We start from the raw sequence: 21,166 nt of genomic DNA on the forward strand, positions 1-21,166 counted from the left end.
CTTTGGTCGCTTGTGGATTTACACCAACCAGCCCAATCTATATACTTCAGACATTTGGTCAAATCGTAGTGGCACTCACTGGCACCAAATTGTCAATTTTTTCTATTTTAGCTCGTAATAACTCTTGATATCAACTTGATATTGACGGTATCATCATGTAATTACGTAGTCTGTATATCGTCTGCGCGCCTACCTACCTGTTTCCCTTGCTGCAGCCAGCGAAGTAGCGTTTGGTCAAATTGTTCATTTTCAAGCGACCAAAGAACAAAGAGGAGACAAGATCACGCACAAGTCGCTCTGTTGTTGTTTCGTGTTTGTTCTTTGGTCGCTTGTGGATTTACACCAACCAGCCCAATCTATATACTTCAGACATTTGGTCAAATCGTAGTGGCACTCACTGGCACCAAATTGTCAATTTTTTCTATTTTAGCTCGTAATAACTCTTGATATCAACTTGATATTGACGGTATCATCATGTAATTACGTAGTCTGTATATCGTATGCGCGCCGTAGCTGTTTTCCTTGCTGCAGCCTTAGAACCCGCATTTAGTCAACTTGTCGTCCAGAAGGCAATCACAGGCGCCGAGCTGCCGATTTCATCCGGTAATCTCCATCTGGAAAGTTTCATGCTCGTTCCCGCAGTTATACATCACGTCTTATTCTTTAACTTACGCGAAAGTTCTCAGTGTTATCGGTGTTGTTATGAGGTCGCCGCGCGAAAAGGGAATTGTTCGCCTCAGATATATCCTCCTCTCCCTGCCCAAATCTGTTCCTCCTCACGTAACTCACGCACCGCCCTGTAAACTTTCTTCTTTGCGTAGTCCACTGCTATCAGGCCAAGCCGGGTTTCAGAGGGGGTGTTCCGGAATGCTGCTCATGGTTCTATCGTTTTAGAAAGGAAACTTTTTTAGAAGGAAATTTTTATCTCACACCCGGAGCAGAAGTGAACGGTTCTTAGAAGGCTTGGAGCTTTGTTATTGCCGCAGCCTCCATAGGAAGTGGGTTTCAACGAAACTATCAAGCGTCTGACCGGACGCACTGCCAGGATGTCACCGGAGCTGTTGTGTTTCATCTGAAGGATAGGACCCTTGCGGGGACCTCACTCAGTATGTGACAGTATATGGGATTCTCGATGCAGGTTGCAATTTTTGGCACGAACAGCAATCCTTAACGTGACGTGATTTCACAAGCAGGAGTTGGCATTGCACTAGTTCTAGTGTTAGTCCTAGCTGGTTATGATAGTTATATGGGAGCCAGTCCTTCTGACTGGTCTTCCGCCTCGATGCCAATACACGCAATTTTTGGCCTTTACCTCGCCGGCAGCAAGCATTGTGACCGCTTCAGCGCCGATAGAAGCGACATACGTCAGTTCACGAGAAAGCCGGTTTGGGGAACCACAGACGCTTCCCGACTACCCGCCAATCACTGGACTATCGGAGCGCAGCAAGCTGAGTCGTGGACGTATACGTTTCACGGACATACGACTCCAGGTAGCTGAAACTCTACGCTGTCGGACACGCTATGCTTCGTAGCGCCAAAACGTTGCATGAAATTTCTCAAGAGTCAACCACGTAGGTCATCGGAAAGACGTGAATTCCACGCAAAAAAAAAAAAAAAAAAAAAGAGAGAAGTACAATAACGCCCTGACGGGGGCTTGGAAGACAAATCAATGCAAGCGTGAGCCTCCACAGAAATCTTAATCGACGAGAAGACTATCAAATCAAGTGCCTCAACGGAGTCCAATATGGACAAACGCTCTACCGCAGCGTCGGCTTCCTACCAGATAGCCAGACACATGTCTGAAATTGCAACCGTGTTGCAAAAACTGGAACTTGACGTGAATTGAAGAACAACAGTTCTGCATTTCCGAAACTATCCTCTTCGTCCCTTTGAAATAGAAATATCGTATTCGGTAGGTGGTTGACAATAATTAGCTGGCTCATATTCATACAAATGGCAATTTCAGCACAAGAAAGTGCATCGGGAACAGCACTCTAATGCATCTGCTGTGGCCGGGGAATATGAGATCGCAAGGTTGCCCTGTTTTTCCCTGATTCGCTTTTATTGCGGCCAGATCCGCAACAAAAATTCCCAAGGGTACATCAAAGAACCGCAGTCAAGCTACCATAAATAGACCTCGACTCGAGAGCGCATTCCGTTTAAAGCCACTGTCGTTAGGAACAAGCACTATGTTAAAGGATGCGTCGAACTCGCTTGAGAAATCGGAGAACGGAGTCTCGTGTGTAACTGAAATGGTTTGGAGCAAGATATGCCGACAAAGCTGACAAGTGGAAAAGAAAAACGGGAGATGGACTGCAGGATTCTCTCGTTTGATGAAAGGAAAGCAAGAGAGAGCAAGCAAACAATCTAACGTCATTTAGATTTATTTGCTGTTGTTTTGTAATGCCTTCCACATAATTACAACTGAAAGTGCCTTGAAGATGTTGAATATGTCGTTGTCCCGCGTCTACGAAGACGACGGCGTTCCAGGGCCCCTCTTACGCGATCCCCCATTCTCTGCTCATTTCCTTCTGTTCTCTTCTCCAGTAAAGATATCATCCCTCTCACTGTGCTCCTGTCTTGTGTTCAACAAATGATACCGTGACCAGGATGCGTCGTACTGACCGGATCGGAAAGGAATACTGCAGTAAAGTGAGCGACAAACGACCGGAGCTGTTCACCGACGTGGAGAAGCCTCGACTACTTATCGAGAGACACAACTGACATCTCTGCTAAATGACATGGAACGGCGCATGAACAGCGAGGAACAGGACTCGAAGAGTGACTGGAACGTCTCGCAAGTCTTAAAGGGGTTGAGAAACCAAATGCAACCCACTAAATGTATGGCATCGTTTCATACATTGTAGTCCATGGAGCCGACATGCCAAGTCTCACATCATCACTTGAACGTTTTTTTTTTTTACTATTGAGTTTTTAAAACGTCATATTTTCAAGCCACCGTCGACGGTGGCGCCGTACAACGCTGAGAGATATTGGCAGACGAACAGGAAGTGACGTTTTAGGTGTGCGCGCTTGCCTAAAATTCCCGAGGGTCACCGCGCTGAAACCGGTCCGGCGGTCGTCTCCCTCAACAGCTTACATCGTCATCGAAACGGAAAAAAATGCGCTTCCTTTCTCGAACATGAGACATCATTGCGAAAACGGTCGAGGAGGTTAAGAGGTGAGAGTGATCGAGGAGTTCGCTCAGCGCGCAACCTTTGGATTGCAATCGCTTCGCAACGCGGAATCGCAGAGACATAGCGTTTTGATGTGCATGTTCGGTACACATAGATCGCTCGCTATGTACCAGATGATTTCTTCAAAAGCTTGGAAATGGTTTCAAAACCTCTTTAACCCCGTGCTAACAGAAGTTGACAATCAGATCGAACTCCTACCGACGAAGAATGAGGCTCGTGCACATGACATCACGCGCAGCCCTTGAGCACCTTTGAGCCACGCGACTCGGGAAAATATGGGGATGTGTCACGGGCGCCATACTACGGGCCGAATGCGGCAACAGCGTTTGTTTTTACAGTGTTCCCTGGTAATTGCACGTATATCGCAACGACTCACGGCATGCACTCCTACTGTGACTCCGGCGCGGCAGTATGTTTTCCCGAGTCACGTGATGAAACGTGACGTCACTGCACAAGCCTCTAGCAACTGCAATACCAACATCGAGTTGAAACTATTATGTTCCAAGCAAAGATGTTCGGGAAGTCAGATGCGGCGGCTACGAGAACGAATAGAGCTCAGTCCTCTGCTATGATTGTGCGACGTCAGCATATTTCCAAACCGACTGTCGTGATCGAACATCCAGAGACAGAGTTCACTGAGCGGCCAATTCCACCGAATGATCCGACCACAACGACCGACGCTATATTGGAACGCCCTTACCTACTTCACCGGGAACAGCGTGCACAAAGCCTACTGCGACCACATCGAAGCACTGCATGTAAGCCAAACACCACAAGATAATGCAAACGACTCGATGGATCGTGACACCTATTTCGACAACGCTGACGTCTGTAGTGAAAAGACAGCAGACCGCGAACACTACCCCACACCGGATGATTTCGAAGGAAGCTGGAACCCAATAATTCACAAATGCCCAAGGAATTACTGAACCAATCGAGCGCCGATGCCCTCGCCATAACTATGACAAGCCTCAGCGTACCATGGAACCAGGGCACCGACGTGCTAAACACAAAATACAGGGGTCAAGAAAACCCGCATAACGTGGCAAGAAAACGTCCAGTCTTCCGATCTATATATTGCACGCTGGACAGCATCCACCGGTCATAGAGTGGTTAGACTTCAACAGAATGTTGGAAAAGGATATCTGCACCACGTATCAACTGGCATTACTTATTCGGCAAACGTATTTGCTGCACGTACACCGCCAAGAAAATTGGCGTGGCACCAAGGCATGAGATCTCGACCGCCGTCGAACGTCTGGACAGTAGAGCCCTGTCTCGTTACAGGCGAGAAGATATTGCACAACCACACCACGCTGTACACGTCATGAACGTCATGAACACTGGACGAAGACAGCTTTTGCAGCACATACCTCAATCATCAAGTAATGACGTACCTTATGCACTCTGTCAAGAACGCAAGGCGAACGACGAGGCGTGCAGACCGACTCTCGGTACACGATGTGGAGGTGGAGAATTCTTGGACCAGGCATGTCCAAAATACTCAACATAGAGAAGAGAATACCTGATATTGGCAACAGTGGAGTCCACTTGCGAGGCGCCTAACTTACAGGGGAGTCCCTTCTCTGGAGCGAACACGATCTTTTGTAAGAGCGTAGGAACGCAACACAGAGTACTACGCATCATAGTACATGGGGATCGCTCAATATGCTTCTCCGCCAGCGGCAGCCTGTTGAATATTTCGTCGCCTCGCGTCTATGAAGATGACGGCGTTCCAGGCACAGGGGTGGCATCCATTGTATTGCTCCGTAGACGAAAGCGTGCTGGACGAACGCAATGCATCCTGGGCAGGTCCTATGGTCGCACGTCACAGCAAGCATCGTAGTATACTAGCACTGCAACGAGGACTTACAGGGGAGAAGACACACTGTGCTAGCCCGATGAACAAGAAAGGAACTGCATGACGGTGGTGGACCGGGCAAGTTGGTATGGATCCATCGTAGTATACTAGCACTGCAACGAGGACTGACAGGAGAAAAGCCTAGCACAGTGTTCGTCTTCTCCCCTGTCAGTCCTCGTTGCAGTGCTAGTATACTACGATGGATCCATACAAACCTGCCCGGTTCACCACCGTCATGCAGTCACAGCAAACGTCAAGGCACACGTGACCTTAAAAATGGCCGTGCTCGTGATCGGCGGTCAAACCGTTCGTAAACAATGCGGTTGTTGTCTACGCGACGTTTTGGATGTCTTTCGACCACGGTAATTATTTTTATCCGATAATCTCACAGTAAAACGCGCAGTTTTGCACAAAAGGGCTCGTACTGTTGACGAGTTCCAAAGATGTGATGACGACCTCGCGTTAAGACTCACTGGGCCGATGCGATGTACTTAAACTAAGAAGAAATGAGCTACCATGTCGCGGAAGAAGCACCGCATAGTTTAGGCTGGCAAAATACGTTCCATCTCTTGACTTTATAACGACGGAGATATGTCGGTAAGCGGCAAAATGACATGTAAACAAAGTCACATGACCTCAAAATGACGTTTTCTATGACGTGCGACCAGGACAAGGTGTCGGTTTTGCAAAAGGCACGCCCTTGAGGGTAGTTACAAATATGGCGCATTTTTTTCACCCCTGGTGGTGGTGGTGGTGGTGGTGATAGGGCTTGCCGTTGTCGGCCTCACGTATGTGGGCAACGTCACGACTCACGCCCTGGGGGAATGTGCGTCCTGGGCCGACTTCTAAGGGAACTGCGCCGACATATGTCTGAAAGCGTCTGAGGAAAACCCAGGGCCCCTTTCACGCGATCCACCATTCTCTATTCATTCATTTTTCTCTTCTCCAGTAAACAGCTCATCCCTCTCATTGTCCTGTTTTGTCTTCAACAGAACATATTGCGCACATTATGGCTACACTCAGCAAAAACGAAAGAGAGGAAGAAAAAAAAAGGTTGCCTTTAAGGGGGAAGTTTGCTTGTTCTCGATCCCGTCGTATGAATGTGTGTGTGAGTGAGCAAAAATGTAAGAGTGAAAGGAGGGTAAGTGAGAGATAGTGGCTGGTTTGTCCCTTCAGATGACGCACCCTGGAAGTCGCTGAGAAGGCGTGTTAGCTTAGCTCAATTGGTAGAGCCCTGGACCGGCAATCCAGAAGAGGTTCGAGTCCTACAGCTGACTAACCTTTTCGGTGACTTTCATCTTTCATCGTTAATTTCTTAGGCAAATTGAGGGTTTGTATGTATTTGTCCGTTGTATGTAGTTCCAGCCTCAGAACATCAGTTCGTTCATGTTCTTTCATTGCTTGTTCTCCCACTCTCGGCATCCGCAATTGCGTCATACGTAGAATACGTGAGTGTTCTGTTTTCTGCATTATTGTGGTTCTAAGCATTAAATGACCTGCTGCGTGTATGATACTGGAGGCGTTTTTTGGGGCATCATCTATCAGCAGAATGGAGTAGTGGAAGCATGCTAGGCCTATACAACCCAGAGGTCGACGAGCCCATAACTCTGAGGCGGAACTGCGTTCTGCTAATTCACGTTTCTAAAACGAAAAACGCAAACAGAGCGCCGTAAAATCTCTTCCTGCTGTCCAAGATTAACATGTGTGTGTCTATGAGACAGAAAGTATCCTCACGGTTTATCTGTGAACGAGAATGCTCCAGCATGGATGTACTCTTTGCCATCTGCTTTCGCAGTGCTGGTTTCCTTGCACATCCGTATCTTGCCCGCAACGCTGGTTGAACGCTTGACTCTGGTTGATCTGGTTGGACGCTTCATTCTCACCGATCCCGAAAGCAAGTGCGAGAATGCACAGATGATGTGCTATGATGCAAATGCGTATAGGTTCATATCGCAGAGACGCGATGTTAGTTCAACTTATTTTTGTATTGCTTATGTATTGCTATTTAATGCGCACAGGACAGTACATTGCCAACATTCCAAGTGCAGTGACGCATCATTTATTTTAAACCCTTAATTTCCTTTTTTAGAGAGAGAACCCCAAGAAGTTGATGTCGATGCGCAGCGCGAACAAAATCGTAGCGGTTTATCAGCACCTGATTCGCTATCGGTGCTAGTCGTTATCGGTTCAAGCATCATCCGAGTCCGCATAGCGCAGCGATTATTCGTATTTTATCCGAATCCACACGTATTCTGGGGTATCCACTTCTATCTGCGTGGTATGCCGTGCTTCAGAGGAAAAGAGGACTGGTGTTGAAGGAAAAGTGGTACGGTATGCTCTAGAACAGTCAGAACCACAGCCAAGAAACGTACTGTACGTCAAAATAAAAAAATATATATTTCATTAGCGCGCAATAACGGCCAGAGGGACCTTAGTATTGGCGTACGTAGCACTGACATATTGTCACAGACTGGAACATTCAACAGCCAGCAATATCATACGAAAAAAGAAAAAAAGAACACGGCACAAACTATGTTAAAATATAGAAGCAAAAATATAGAAGAGGTAAGACAAAACAGACAGTTGGTGTTACCACGAACACATGACTACATCTTTCTTGAAGCACTCAAAGAGAGGCAAAAAAAAAGAAAGCACAGAACTTCAAAATCGAGTACAGCAACATTTGACAACGTATAACAGGATCACATGGGCATAACCTGTCTACATAAAATGATGGCGGGTTGCGAAACGCAGCTCGAGGACGACAAAAACTCACACGAACAGGACTAAAAAGAAAAGAAGAGACAACATATGAATGTACACATTTATAAGTGAATAAAGCGTCAGCAATATTACGTGGTGCGTTTAGTTGAAATGCAAACCAACCAACAAACCATCATAATCATACAACTTAAAGACAAGAATGTGCCATACAGAAAGAAATAATGAATGGTGTGAAGAGCTCTTTTCTGGGTATAGCTTCAAGACGATTGACATCCACACAACCGACGTATGCTCCAGTCTATAGGAAGAACACAAAATCTATGAAGTGTAACAAAGATACTGGGCGGTACGAACATTTTGCGTTTATATAGGCTAAAAGACGCAGAAGCCTTAGGGCTGAGGGCCTAACCGCCATGACATATTCGCGGAAATGCGGTTTGGAGTCAGAGACCGAGATCAAAAATAGTGTTCACACGACATATCTCACCAGCGCATGATTATATATATAATTCGGGGCTTTATACGTCGCGAGACAACTCTGACCACCGCATGAGTATGGGAAAGTAGTAACATTCTTTTTACGAGTAAACGAAGCAACCTAAGTTTGTTTGGTGTTATTAACCAAGATATGACATTAGACACATCCTCCTGTAGCAACTACAATGAGAAGATATAACTTTCATTACTTTAAGATCGTCGACATACTGCAGTACCGTGGAATGCTTAATACCTAAGACAGTATATCATCAACAAATGTATTGAGGAGTAACGGTCCAAAATTGGATCCCTGAGGAAAACCCAGATATAGGCAAGTACACATTTGAATAGATACACCATGGGCGCTGAGAGAATGGGAATGATGGCGTAAATACGATTCAGAAAGCGCACCAGAGAGTCACAAGCCACGTACGACGCTAACTTGATGTTTTTCTCTTTTTATCTTTTAACTTTTCTTTCTCCTTTCTGTGGGGTTCATTTTCACTTTGGGGTTTCCTTTATGGGATGTAGCAGAATTCGTCAGGTGACGAATTCAAGTTCTTCCCCCCTTTTTTAAACATTCGAACTTAAACTCAAACTCAACGCTAACTTGCATGAAAGGAGATCATGATGCATTAGATCGAACGCTTTAGAAATACCAAAGTAGATAACACCAATTTGACCACGTGAATTGACAGCGGGGGAAACAAATCACATCAAACACACCAAGCTCGTGTGGGTCGATCCTGCCCTTCATAAAGTAATGCTGAGTTTCTACAATTTTACGTTTGAAAAACGAAGATAAATAACTGTATATAATTTGCTCGAACACTTTCGATGACTCAAATACAATATGCTGACTGGTCTGTAGTTATTCACAAGGTGGTCACTAGCCGACTTGTGGACGGCAACAATCAGGGAAGACTTTCACAGAATAGAAAACGTATTGCACGTGAGCGACAGGTTAACTATAAACGTTAGCATTGGTGTTAAGACATCACAATAGGCCTTTAGAAAGAGAGCAGTACGCCATCAGACCAAGGCTTAGTGCAGGGGTCTCCAACACGCGGTCCGCGGGGCTCAGGCAACGAAAGAGAGAGAGAGAAAACTCTTTGGCTCACTGTCAAACGTGTATGAAATGCGATAGCATTTAGCATTGCAGTAGATGAAGGACGACGACTCCATGTCGGATGCGAAGTAGCAAAGTTTCGGGAGGTTTAGCAGATCGGCAGCACTCTATGGAAACGACACGATAAAGGAAGCTGTCAAATCAAAGATTAGCAACGTGATGTAAGCCGATTGATTTATCATGTTTTACGAGGAGTTATCGTTGAGAACTTCCGATCTGCTAAAACTCGGTATTCATTCCTAAGGTCATAAACCTGAACGCGCTACCGTACACGATCACTCGGACGATTCCTCTTCGTCTGGGTGATCTTCAGTTCTAGCGATGCAGATAATGGGTTTGCGGATACTGTAGTAGGATATGTTGTCCATGCAGCACACACTAACGTGCACTTCTCGCGAACGCACAGTCTATCGTTGTGCCATCGCGTGTGGTCGGCACATTCACATCACCCACGATGTCCAAATTGAACGTCTCCTTCATATAGTCTATAAAACGCCCATCGTTGCCGTCCCTGACGTTAATGTTAGTCTCCATACACAATGAGCGGCACCTCGGTACAGCGCGCTGTTTTTACATCGGGAAACTGTTGTTGCGTTTTAGGAGTTCACGGCAGGAGATTCCAAGTGAGGAAAAGTTTGATGTCGTGTCGTGAAACGTTTGGCAAGAGATAGACAGCGACAATGATGGTTCTACGACCATTGATAGTGCCCTCAGTTGCGCACATGTCTCCCGCTTCTCGCTTCGTTTTGATGGGCAGATGCCATGGAGTGACCGCACTTTTGCCTTGCTTGGCATAAAGTGCGGCACAAGCCCCTCTGCTCTCTTGGCGCATGCGGAACGGCATGCACCAGCATCCGCCTATCTCACACGGATCATCAGTCCACGTTTCCGTCAAACCGAGCACGTGCGCCTCCGTAAGAATTGCATCACCCTGTACGTCCAATCTGCGTGCCCGCAAAAACCTGAACGTTCGTTTGTTGAACGAACCATGCTCAGAGTTACGATCATGCGTTTTCGCCATCTTCGAATGACTTGAGAAACTTCTCTGTGCGTCGCGTAACGATATCAGGCCTCTGGCGCTCGAGTCTTCGAAACACGTCGTGTAGATGCTTGTCTGCGTTGCACTAGAGCATCAAGTCTCCGTCGACATTAGTGATGTACAGGCCCTCGAGCCTAGTAACTCGCGACATGGCAACGCAGACGAGGGGCTGCGGTTGTGGCTTGCGATAGGAGTACACTATACCTGGTTGTAGTAGGTCGCGCTTTGCAATTTATGAATGGTCATGGCGTTCGCCTGGCGAGAGGAAAGTGAACGCGTTTGCAGGCGACACCCCCTTTTTTTTCTTTTTACACCATGGTGGTGACCGTTCTCAGGTTGATGGGAACCCTGTCCGGACTGAGACAACAGTTGATGGCACATAGCGAGGATGCCTTGATTTTAGCGATGCGACCCGTTACTTCACCAATAGACCGGAGCCATAGACGATTCGACCTACTTCATCGTTCTCGGTGAATTTGAGAGCCCCCATCGAACCGTTAACGATGCCGTCGTGCACATCGACATTTGTCGTGATCACGTCGTTTACACTGTAACTTCGTGGTGTCGGACGATATTGACGACATAACGAAACCCACTGTGCAGTCACTAAGGTGTTTTAGCTGGTCGCAGGCGCTCTACGAAAAGGATACAATAGAGAGTTTTAGTACATCGTACACTATCGCCTTTGCGTACGTAAAGGATAACGTTGGTGGTTCTGCGCACTGCGTGAAACTCTCTTTCTGTTGTGGGCGTGCGCAGAACGATCAAGGCTATCCCCTATGTACGCAAACGCGATAGCGTACGAAATACTAGAACTCTCTAATAAAGGAAGCTGCCAAACAAAGATCCATAATATGATGCCAGCCACTTCAGAGAAATATGGGCTTATCGTGTTTTAGGAACTGCTATGATGAAGGCCACCAAATCTTCCAAATCCCCGACCGCTGAAACGTTTCTTATCAGCCGAGACGCGCAATAAAGAAAACAAAAACATTCTTTCACTTTCTTTCAAAAAAAACTTTCTTCACCTTCCTTTTTTGTGGCGTAGCGCAGCGCAGCCACTGGAGGAGAGCTCAATTGTTGTACCTGCACACAACATTAACTTCATTCTCATATCTCACATCTAATGTTTCGCGTGTAATGGGGTAGTGTACTGCTCTCCAGTGGTGAATCACCCCAGGTCATAGTCATGATTTTTTGTTGTTGTTGTTATATATCGATGTAATATCGATATGAATATCGATATATTAAAAGTATCGATAACATCACATACATAAAATATCGATAAGAATATCGATACCGTTCCATTCCTATCGCCCTCTCACTTTAACAAAATTACTCGGTCCATGGTCCAATCCATCGCACCAACGCTCTACCGTAAAAGCACTACTAACCCTCCTGGAATTCGGAATAGCACTTCGGAAAGCACTACTAAGCCAAGGAATTCGATCCTCATTGTGAGGTTCATAATTATATTTTCACCAAATTACCGCGGGCAACGGGGTAGAGTATCATCGTCCGTGTGCGTTGAGACACCCGAATGACCATCATCAAGCTAAACTTGTTGTTGTTTATTCAAGAATAAAACCTCCAAAAAGAAAAAGAAAACACACACACACACAGAGAGAGAAAGAACCGCCACTGGGAACAACCTTACTTGGCGGATTTACAAAAGGAATTTCAGGTTTGCTGCTGCACTCCGCAGCGAATCCGACTACTCAGATTAGCTCCACGTGCAGGTTCCTCTCCCCCTCCCTTATATGCAATGCTTTTCCATTGACCTATACAGGGTACCAGTACTGAGGAAGACGCTGTCGATATTAGGAATTCGTCGCCAGCACTGTCTTGCTTGCGGTGTTTCAGGGAACATTGACGACGAGGAAAACTTCAAGCGCTGCGAGACTCCAACTTGCAGAGGTATATGCTCTGGATATATTCGGTACGACGATGCCATCTTTTGTTTTTCTTGGTAAGACGTTGCAGTCACATCATGACGGTCGTCCCTCTTGATACTGTTTTTAGAAATGAGGTCACGAATTTTCCTCGCCAATACTTTTTGGACTTTCAAACGAACATGATTCGAACAGTCTTATTGAAGAACCGTAAAAGTCTTCGAGAACGCGGTTATTATATGAAGACTGCTCAGAAGAATGTTGTTTTTCGTCAGCGTCAGTAGAGGAGGCTCGTTGCGTCCCCCATGTAGGCACCTAAATGATCACTTGTAATCCAGCAAAGATTAGACATGTAAACTTGTGAGGACTCGATCAGGTAAGATATGTTAAGTGAGTATCAAATCTGCCGACGCGTTTTTCCCACTTCTTGCCCACCAGAACAAAATATAACCCCGAACCGGTCTTCTCATGACGTCATGTGTTTGTAAACAGAGGGTCGTCTATAATTGCTGTCACAAAAAGCTATGGATGATGCATGCACTACACAACACCTGCTCGTACACGTTCCTGAATGATGTTCATGTTTCCAAATCTTTACATCTATAGAACACATGTGACAAATGGTCGACGGCATTATGACGTTTACGGCAATGATAAATTGATAACTGAGTTTTAGTCTACCGTATGCTATCGCCTTTGCGTACGTAAGGGGTAGCGTTGGTGGTTCTGCGCACGCGCAAGACACAAGAAGAGTTTTTCCGACTGCGCAGGACCACCACGCTATCCGTTTCGTACGCAAAGGCGACAACGTACGTTATACTAAAACTCACTAATACTGCCGTTGTTACGAAAATCACGCTCACCACGATAACTTCGTCTCTGGTCTACACTTGGTTTCTGTAAGTGAATGTCAGGTTGTAATCTGTTTCATCTCTAAGGGTACGGACATCATTCTAGGTGACAGTAGATAGTTTTAGAATAGGGGGCTTACAAGGGAAAATGTCTCGTCACTCCGTATCAGTGTTGTACGTATCGCCGTTACAAGTAACGCCGTTACAGTAATCGATACTTTTTCGGTATCGGAGTGCGTATCGCGATACTTTCTTAAGTGGGTATCGGAAAAGTATTTCCGTTACAAATTTATGGTAACGCATCGTTACCGATACCGATACTTTTTAGTGCCCCACCCTTTCTTCACCGACCATATTTCTTACTCTTATTCATTGTTATTGCCCTCGACAAGAAGCTTGTGGACACGCCTACGTGCTCCGTAACCGGAATTATGAAATTATACCAAACACGTGTTCACCGTTTTTCTTTGAAACTGAAGGAAATAACCACGCTGTGTTCAACAAAAGAGTTGAGGTCAACGAACAGAGGTCAAGATTTTGACAGTGCGCTCTGGATTCCACTGCTAAGCTGCCGTGTCGCCCTGAGTCACGCTCACATATACTGTGGCATTGTTCACTTCGGAAGGATTCCTGGGTCATTGGACTCCATGGTTTGTGTGGGCCTGACACTAACTTAATTGTCACACTGGCCTCTGTCAGCTGCCGGAGACACCACGGCTTGCAAGGATGGCAGGAGACGATTTCAAGAACCAGCTATTGATAAAAGTCAAGCATAACGTTTCCGAGCTACATATGCTGTCTTTTCACTGCAAAAATGTTCACGTAAGCATATTTCCGTGTTGCGCCATATCCGTATTTCAAACAAAAGTATCGCCCAAAGTATCGCGTTACTTTTTTTAGTAACGGTAGCGGTACTTCGTTACTTTAAAAAAGAAGTATCGATATCGGTATTTCGATACTTTTTACTCAAGTAACGGGTATCGGTATCGCGATACCATATTTCAGTAACGGGTACAACACTGCTCCGTATTGTGCAAAACATCGTTTAGGCGCTTGGCATGTGGGACAGCCCCTAAATTTTATTTGAGGCTACAAAGCGCTTTGGTGGCCTAATTCTAAAATTGCCTCGTAAGTATACTCTGCATTGGGAAATACGTTTCGAATGCTGGACAAGCTTTTCCGGTGAAGCTTCATTATTTATTTATCATTTATCGTTCATTGTTCATTTCCAAGCAGCACAAAGTACTGAAAGTTGAGTGCAACAGGGATGTACGGTATGTGTCTTATCAATGTTCTTTAGTTTCACGAGTCTGTCGAAGGCCTTCCACCTACCCGACCACCCCTATTGCACTTGACTTTCAGTACATTGTGCTGCCTGGGTTATTATGTTTATTTATTTACCACACATGAGGTCTTGCTTCACCCGAGCTCGAACTTGCGCGATAGATAAGCGCTACGTGCCTTTACCAAGCTCGAACTGGAGGGGGCTCTTATCAGCAGCGCCCTGTGCAAAACCGTCCCGCGATATGACGCACGTCATAGGTGTCTCAGCGCATCAGACGGTATAGCGGTGTCGTTCTGTGGGAAAGTAAGCGTCAATTTAGTCGTCAGTTGGATATGTGAGTTATGGTGAGCTAGGAAGACTTCCTAGCCCACCATATGTGAGTGAAGAGTGTGTGGCGTCCATGGAGTTAGATTTACCGCTGAATGCCTCCACACGCGTGACACCGTTTCACGAGGTGACGCATCCCACAAGACTAGTTTGAGTGGCACCCAAGCGGATCTGCCTCATGCGTTATGCTTACCTTACCTGTGTGTGCGTATATATGTGTTCAATAAGACGCTCTGTTGGTGCTTCACACAGCTGTGTACTGCAACGAGTGCTTCGAAGAACTTGAGAACCTGTGCACGGTATGCATGAATCCAGCCGAATATGGAGACCTATCCGATGTTAGCGAGGAAAGGTAAGTAAACCTCACCATAAGCTTCGACATCACCAATGTCAGCTTTGAAGCGGTCATGGCCACCCAGTGACATGATGTGAGTGCACAGTGTACGAAGCCGATGCTTAACTCTTCGTTATTCGATAACGCGCGATAACTTGCATCAGTTTCACGTGATTCGTCACGAGTTCTCGCGCGAAGGCTAATCGCAACTTTTATTAATAATTCCAGCCTATGCCAAAACGGTTTGTTTACACTTAAAGTCGCGTGACATTTGCAACGCGCCAACTTAAAGAATAAAAATACAGAGAACAGATGAAGAACGTTACGTTCAGCTCAGCATCGAATCGCACATGTCATCTTTCGGTACAGAAACTTTACAATTAGTGAAAGTCGTTACTTAGTATCTCTTCTACAGGTCCCGACAAAAGTTTACGGAACAAGAGAGCTGCTCATTTTATCTCCGGTGTGAAACTGCCAGGCGGAAGCAGGCAAGTTCACTGCTTCGTTGAGAAGGAGGGGGGGGGGGGGGCAGGGTGAATGAGTGTGCTGCTAGCGACACACCGCGGTAGTTTCGGTATTGTTTCTCTTGAATGCACGTGCCCGCAAAGTGTGTTGGATTTCACTGTAGTGCCGTCCAACACCACGTGTATGTAAGTGCCAATTACCTCTGATATTTAGGCTGCGTTCCAATACTCCGGTTAGTCGACTGCCTAGTGGTCTAACCGGAAGTGCCGCCATGTTAAGTCTCGTTCCAAATCTCGCCAAGTCCGCTATTCAGTCGGCTACCGGCTAGTGCGCATCGATGCAGTCTACTTATACGCCTGACCATCTGACAGCTGGGATGGAGACGCGTGTTGACGGTACCTGCGTGCCCGCTGTTTCTGCTGGCTTTAAATGTAAAGTTGCACATAGTGGTATGTATTTTAAAACTGCGTAGAGAGTTGCAACACATGTTTAGTTGTGAAGGTGACAGTTTATGCACGATGTCCTACAAAGTTAGCGCATTATAGTCCTGCTGCGCTTGCGCCGTACGTGTTTCTTGCGTGAGCAACGAGATGGCGCCTCGGCTAGGCAAGCCTGTTCCAATAGTGACAAGCAAAGGGGTCTACTCAGCTGCCTGGTCAGGCGGCTTCGCGGGCGCGAGGTATTGGAACGCAGCCTTAATCTGATCACAACTAAGTTCTCTTGTTTGTTTCGCTTGTCAGCACGTCCCTGCTTTCCAATAAAAACAATACACCGAGTGTTTCCACCATGACTCATCCTTGTTATCGCAATGACAGCGTCCACATGTCAGCCTTCACAATCTTTCAGCCACGTGGAGGAGAACGCTGCAGTGAAGTCCAACACACTTTGCGGGCACGTGCATTCAAGAGAAGTAATACCGCAACTATCGCAATGTGTCGCCAGCAGCGCACTCATCCACCCCCCTGAAGCAGTGAACAGTGAACTCGGCCAAACTCGCCTGCTCCCGCCTGCCGTTAGGGTGGCGCAAAAAGTACACAGCTCGCGTGTTCCGTAAACCTTTGTCGGGACCTGTACAAGGGCGGATTATTAATAGACCGAGTGTTACTTAGCACACTCTTGGACAGCGTCCACCAGTTCTGGGCGGCTTGGTGACGTTGCATTCTATGGTCAAGTGCTGGTCGAGTGAAACAAAAAATTTGTTGGAATAGACCTCTCCCTGTTTGTAAACAAATGATGTCATAGTGTTCGGCAGCGCCACCAATTTGGTAGAGTTGAACTACGCTCGAAGCTAGAGGCGAACAAAGTCGCGCCGGAAAGCCACAGTCCTGAGGGGATTACGATGGTACCTGAGAGGGACGCGACCTTCGGTCCTACTTTTCTTTCAATAGGAGGCAGCGAACAAGTGTCCATTCGTGGAATCCAGCCCTCCTCTTCCGATTTGTTTCGGTTTCAGTCTGTCTACCAGTGTCATGATGACGTTTCTCGGGTAGAGGTTTATTAGCACACGCACCTGAGTGTGGATTAAACGACGGCCCACATGATATGTGTTCCACTGCGTGAAATGGACGGAGGACGGGTTTACCGTGCGTGTGACAGTGCTGCAAGAGCTTCCTTAATTTCACGCAGCAGCCAATAGAAACAAAAAACGACAGACACGCCTTCCACTTCCTGGCCAGCCATGACGTCGCCTTGACAACTCTTGGCGAGTTCGCTTGGTCAAAATGTGGCAAAACGGCCGAGCGCTCGGAAATTGCTAACCTTTTGGTCGCCTTGGGTCACGTGACAGTTGCCACCCTAGCATGAGTGCCAGGAATCTAGCGGTTTTAGTCCATTGGATGACGCTAGGGGCATCGCGGTCGTTCACCTTCGGATTTCGTCCTCTGCTAACCCACGTGAACTTCGACGTGCGGGCCCTCGCCACCCTTGCAGTGCTGATGCGACGACACCGGATATAGTGGGGCAAACCGCTGCACGATCGTATCGAGGCCGTGCGAAAAAAGGCTAGATAGCAAATTCCGGGCGCTACCGAAAGCGCCACGCGAACATGCGAGATTGCTTTGCTTTGACCAAGCGAACATGACTGCTCGGGATCTGGCAAAAAAACCTGCCACGAAATGACCACACGCATTCGCCATCTGTTAATTAATTGTCCCGCATTTTAGCCAAGCCACATATCAGACGACAATGTGGTTCGCTCTACCCATATGCGAGTTTTGCATGGTGGCGTACATGGCAAAATGTTCAAAGTTTTACACAGGGAATGAGTTCAAAATTTTCGGGTTAGGGTATATCGACATGGCTATAGTTGTCGACATTTTTTAACCTGTATGTTCAATTTTGGCGTGATTACACCTGCCATTTCGTGAGAGCTTCAGGAAATATATTTGTTTTTCAGAGTTCCGTCTTCTTGGCAGTTGTTGCCGAAAAGGCTTTCAGAGATTGTTCTTATGATCGGTTAAACCCCAGCTTAGAGACTCATCGGTGTCTCGATGATATGCGCAAAGTGTGACAAAAGTAATTCATGCAGTGGTTAGGTTAGTACAGCTTACCAAAAAGTGCGTATTCGAGTCTCGCCGCTGTGTGTGTTATCGTTGACGACCGGCTGATCTGGTTCTTGGGCGATCTAACGCTTGTTTGCGCACTAGTCTAGCCTTGTCTTTGCTACTTTCGATCACGTTGCTGTTATTTGCGGTATTTTGCTGCGTTGTTCACGAGATTTTGGGCATTTATAAAAATGAGGTTTTCAAGTTTTTTTTCCGGCTAGCATACTCCGTGGTTGGTGAATTCCCCCCAGTCGACACTTGAAAGTTACGGCGCATTGCACATTCCGTGCACCCTCCTGTAATCTGTTTGTTATATATTTATTAACTTTATTTTTAAGTAATGCCATCTCATCAGCTTCAGCTGTCACTTAGGGACCTAGTCTAGCCAAACGAGGCATATACGAGTTATTGGCCACCATGTGTTTTCCTAAAAAGACAGTTGTTGCACCACACAGTATACCCCTTTCTAATTGCCATTATCAGCACGCTGTCTCAACGCCACCTAGATGCAGAAGGCCTGCGTATTGCCGCCTCTCCCTCCTTCGCTACGTGGACATATAAAGTCAGAATCTGCTACTGCGAATTCAAGAACTCGCAAATGATTGCAGCTAACTTGGAACCTGTAGACAAAAAGTGCCACACGCTTTCCAGAAAATCAGTCATGGGGAAGACATGAGACCGTTTTGCCCTTTATTTTAAAGTTTTCCCATTGAGTACGTGGGGGATGTTCAATGACTAATCGCAGACGACTGTGGTTCGTCTCCATGGCTACGACGGCTGAAAGCTCGTTCGTGATTGGCTACCGCCGTTGAAAACACGATCCTGATTGGCTGACTCTTAGTTGTCACGTGACGTCGACGAGTAGGCAGGCTTTCTCTGTCTAGGTGGTGCTGGCTGACTTCACACTGGCTACGTCGACATATTTTGTCAGTTTAGATAGTGTGTTTTTGAGTGCACCATCAGGTTTCGGACATGGAACACATTGAGTGCTCTTCCTTCCAAAACACAAAACGGCAGCCGGAGAGAGACTGCAACAAGCGTATCACGTGATCATATAACACCACCTAGACTAAACAAAGCCTCATCGCTTAATCGACGTGACTTAATCATTAAGCGTCCATCAACCACAAGCGTGCTTCGGCGGCCGTAGTTATGGAGTTGAGCCGATGCCAGTCTTATGTGCAGCTTGTAGTCCACTTGTAGCATGTCCACTTGTAGCAACAGAAAGCTACGGCATTTCCTGTGTCAATCGTTTCCTGTGTGCGCTTCATTTTCATACCACCACACACAGGTGGCGCTGCCTAGAACAGTGTGACGTTACACTCAAACCACTGCTTCTGTATGTTGGCGCCACGTGTGCGCGTTGACATAAAAAGAAGCGCACACATAAAAAAATGGCGTCTTTTGAGTGAGATAGGCCATAGAAAATGCATGGATAGCATTTTGCTTGATTTTTTTTCTTCTACAGGACCAAAACGCTTGCAAAAAAATTCAAACAAAACTTCAGATAACTGAATTTGAGTCTGTAAAGTTTAGGACGGTATAAATCCAGCCTTCTATTTTTTAGATGCGATCGAATATATACCTGATCCGAGATTGAAGAGAGGAAACTGAGCGACAAAGGCCCATCATATAATAGCGTCCTGATTTCGCTCACCGTCTGCTCTGAGAGGTGGAGTGGAACCGAAGGGTGCGCATCTCACGTCTCCGCGAACAGACTCCTTGTCTGAAATCGATTGTTACTTAGGAATGAACTGAGAGAAACCTCATTGGGCTCTGAATCTTCATGCCGGGAATCTCACCTCAGCGTTCATTATCCTTCGACGTCGCACAGGACCGAAATAAGCAATAAATTTGAGTTCCGGGCGTTCGTAGTATCCGAAGGATGCGGATTGCACAAAAACGAAAGCTCTATAAAGCTAAGTTCCTGAATTGAAAGTATCGTGCAAGTTCCCGTTCAGAAATTTGAAAAAGAAAAGCTCTTCCTTTGGCTGGGACACACACGGAAGTCACCCGTGTAATGCAGCCGGCTGAATCCTTTCTTATACCGTCTTGACTGACAGGCTTCTTGCTGATTACGGGCCTCGTTGAGTCCGTTCACGTCGCTAAAAGGTTGAGGTCGAAGTCGTCTGGGGCTCTATAGAAATAAATATGTTGCCTGACCATAGTGAATTTGACTTGTGGTGTTGTGATAACGAGGTTCCCTTAGGGAATAACTGTCACAAGTAATGCGATTTGGTTTCTCCAGGGACTCGAGTGAAGCAGACGACGGTCCTCGCTCGCAAGTCTCGGAGTCGATTCACGACTTTTTGCGCTTCAAGTTGCGCTGCTCCAGGAGCGCGTCGCAACTGCAACCGTGCGTGGAAAATGTTTAGGCTAATTTACGCCTGGGAGTCTCTCCTCTAATCGCATTATGAATCGTTAAATATGCAGTGATATCATTACGTTGCCGGTAAATTAGCGTTGTGTTGGCGCATATATAGAGGCTTCTGTTATCGTTTACCACATACGTATATTTATTGGATAGTTCACCACAAATGTTAGTGAGGATTGGAATCAACGTGTAAATGTAAACATAACTGATTTAGCTGAACCAATAATGGACATTCCAGTGACTATCGCCTGTTGCACCGTTGTCATGTTATGCTCGCCGCCACCGATTTCTGTTGTAATCTTGTACTCTTTGATATCGTACTTTTGTATCTTGAATGAGAAAGCTCAATCGAATAACGATTTGTTTCGGGCTTGGGGTGACTGAAATCTGTTTGTGTGTGTGTGCGTGTGTGTGTGTGCGCGTGTGTGTGTGTGTGTGAGAGAGAGATACAGCAGCAACAGACAGACCAACTTAAATATCAAATGACATAAGAAGGGCTTTGAAGCAGGCAATATCTTCTGTGAAGCGTGATGCTGTTCTTTGCGCATTGCAAATAGTGGAGAAAATTAATCGTGCAGCTCACCCGTGGTCACGTTTGGGTTTCTCTTCTGCTCATCTACGTGCGATGTAATGTAACCTTGTACACTTCGGCTGCGGGTGTTATATCC

General features: G+C 46.4%; 1 protein-coding gene across 4 annotated transcripts in view; it reads left to right on the plus strand.

Annotated features, from left to right (window-relative positions):
- LOC135385769 (DC-STAMP domain-containing protein 2-like) overlaps window positions 1-20,744 on the plus strand; it is a 115,917-nt gene extending 95,173 nt beyond the window's left edge. For all 4 annotated transcript variants that reach the window (XM_064615278.1, XM_064615281.1, XM_064615279.1 and 1 more), the window contains 3 exons: window positions 12,217-12,344; window positions 15,035-15,134; window positions 20,373-20,744. In XM_064615278.1, coding sequence (XP_064471348.1) covers window positions 12,217-12,344; window positions 15,035-15,134; window positions 20,373-20,499 — 355 coding nt within the window. In that variant the 3' untranslated portion in view covers window positions 20,500-20,744. The remainder of the gene's footprint in view (window positions 1-12,216; window positions 12,345-15,034; window positions 15,135-20,372) is intronic.
- Window positions 20,745-21,166: the final 422 nt, after the last annotated feature.

Source organism: Ornithodoros turicata, chromosome 2 (genome assembly GCF_037126465.1).
Source record: "Ornithodoros turicata isolate Travis chromosome 2, ASM3712646v1, whole genome shotgun sequence".
In the NCBI taxonomy this organism is placed as follows: Eukaryota; Metazoa; Arthropoda; class Arachnida; order Ixodida; family Argasidae; genus Ornithodoros; species Ornithodoros turicata.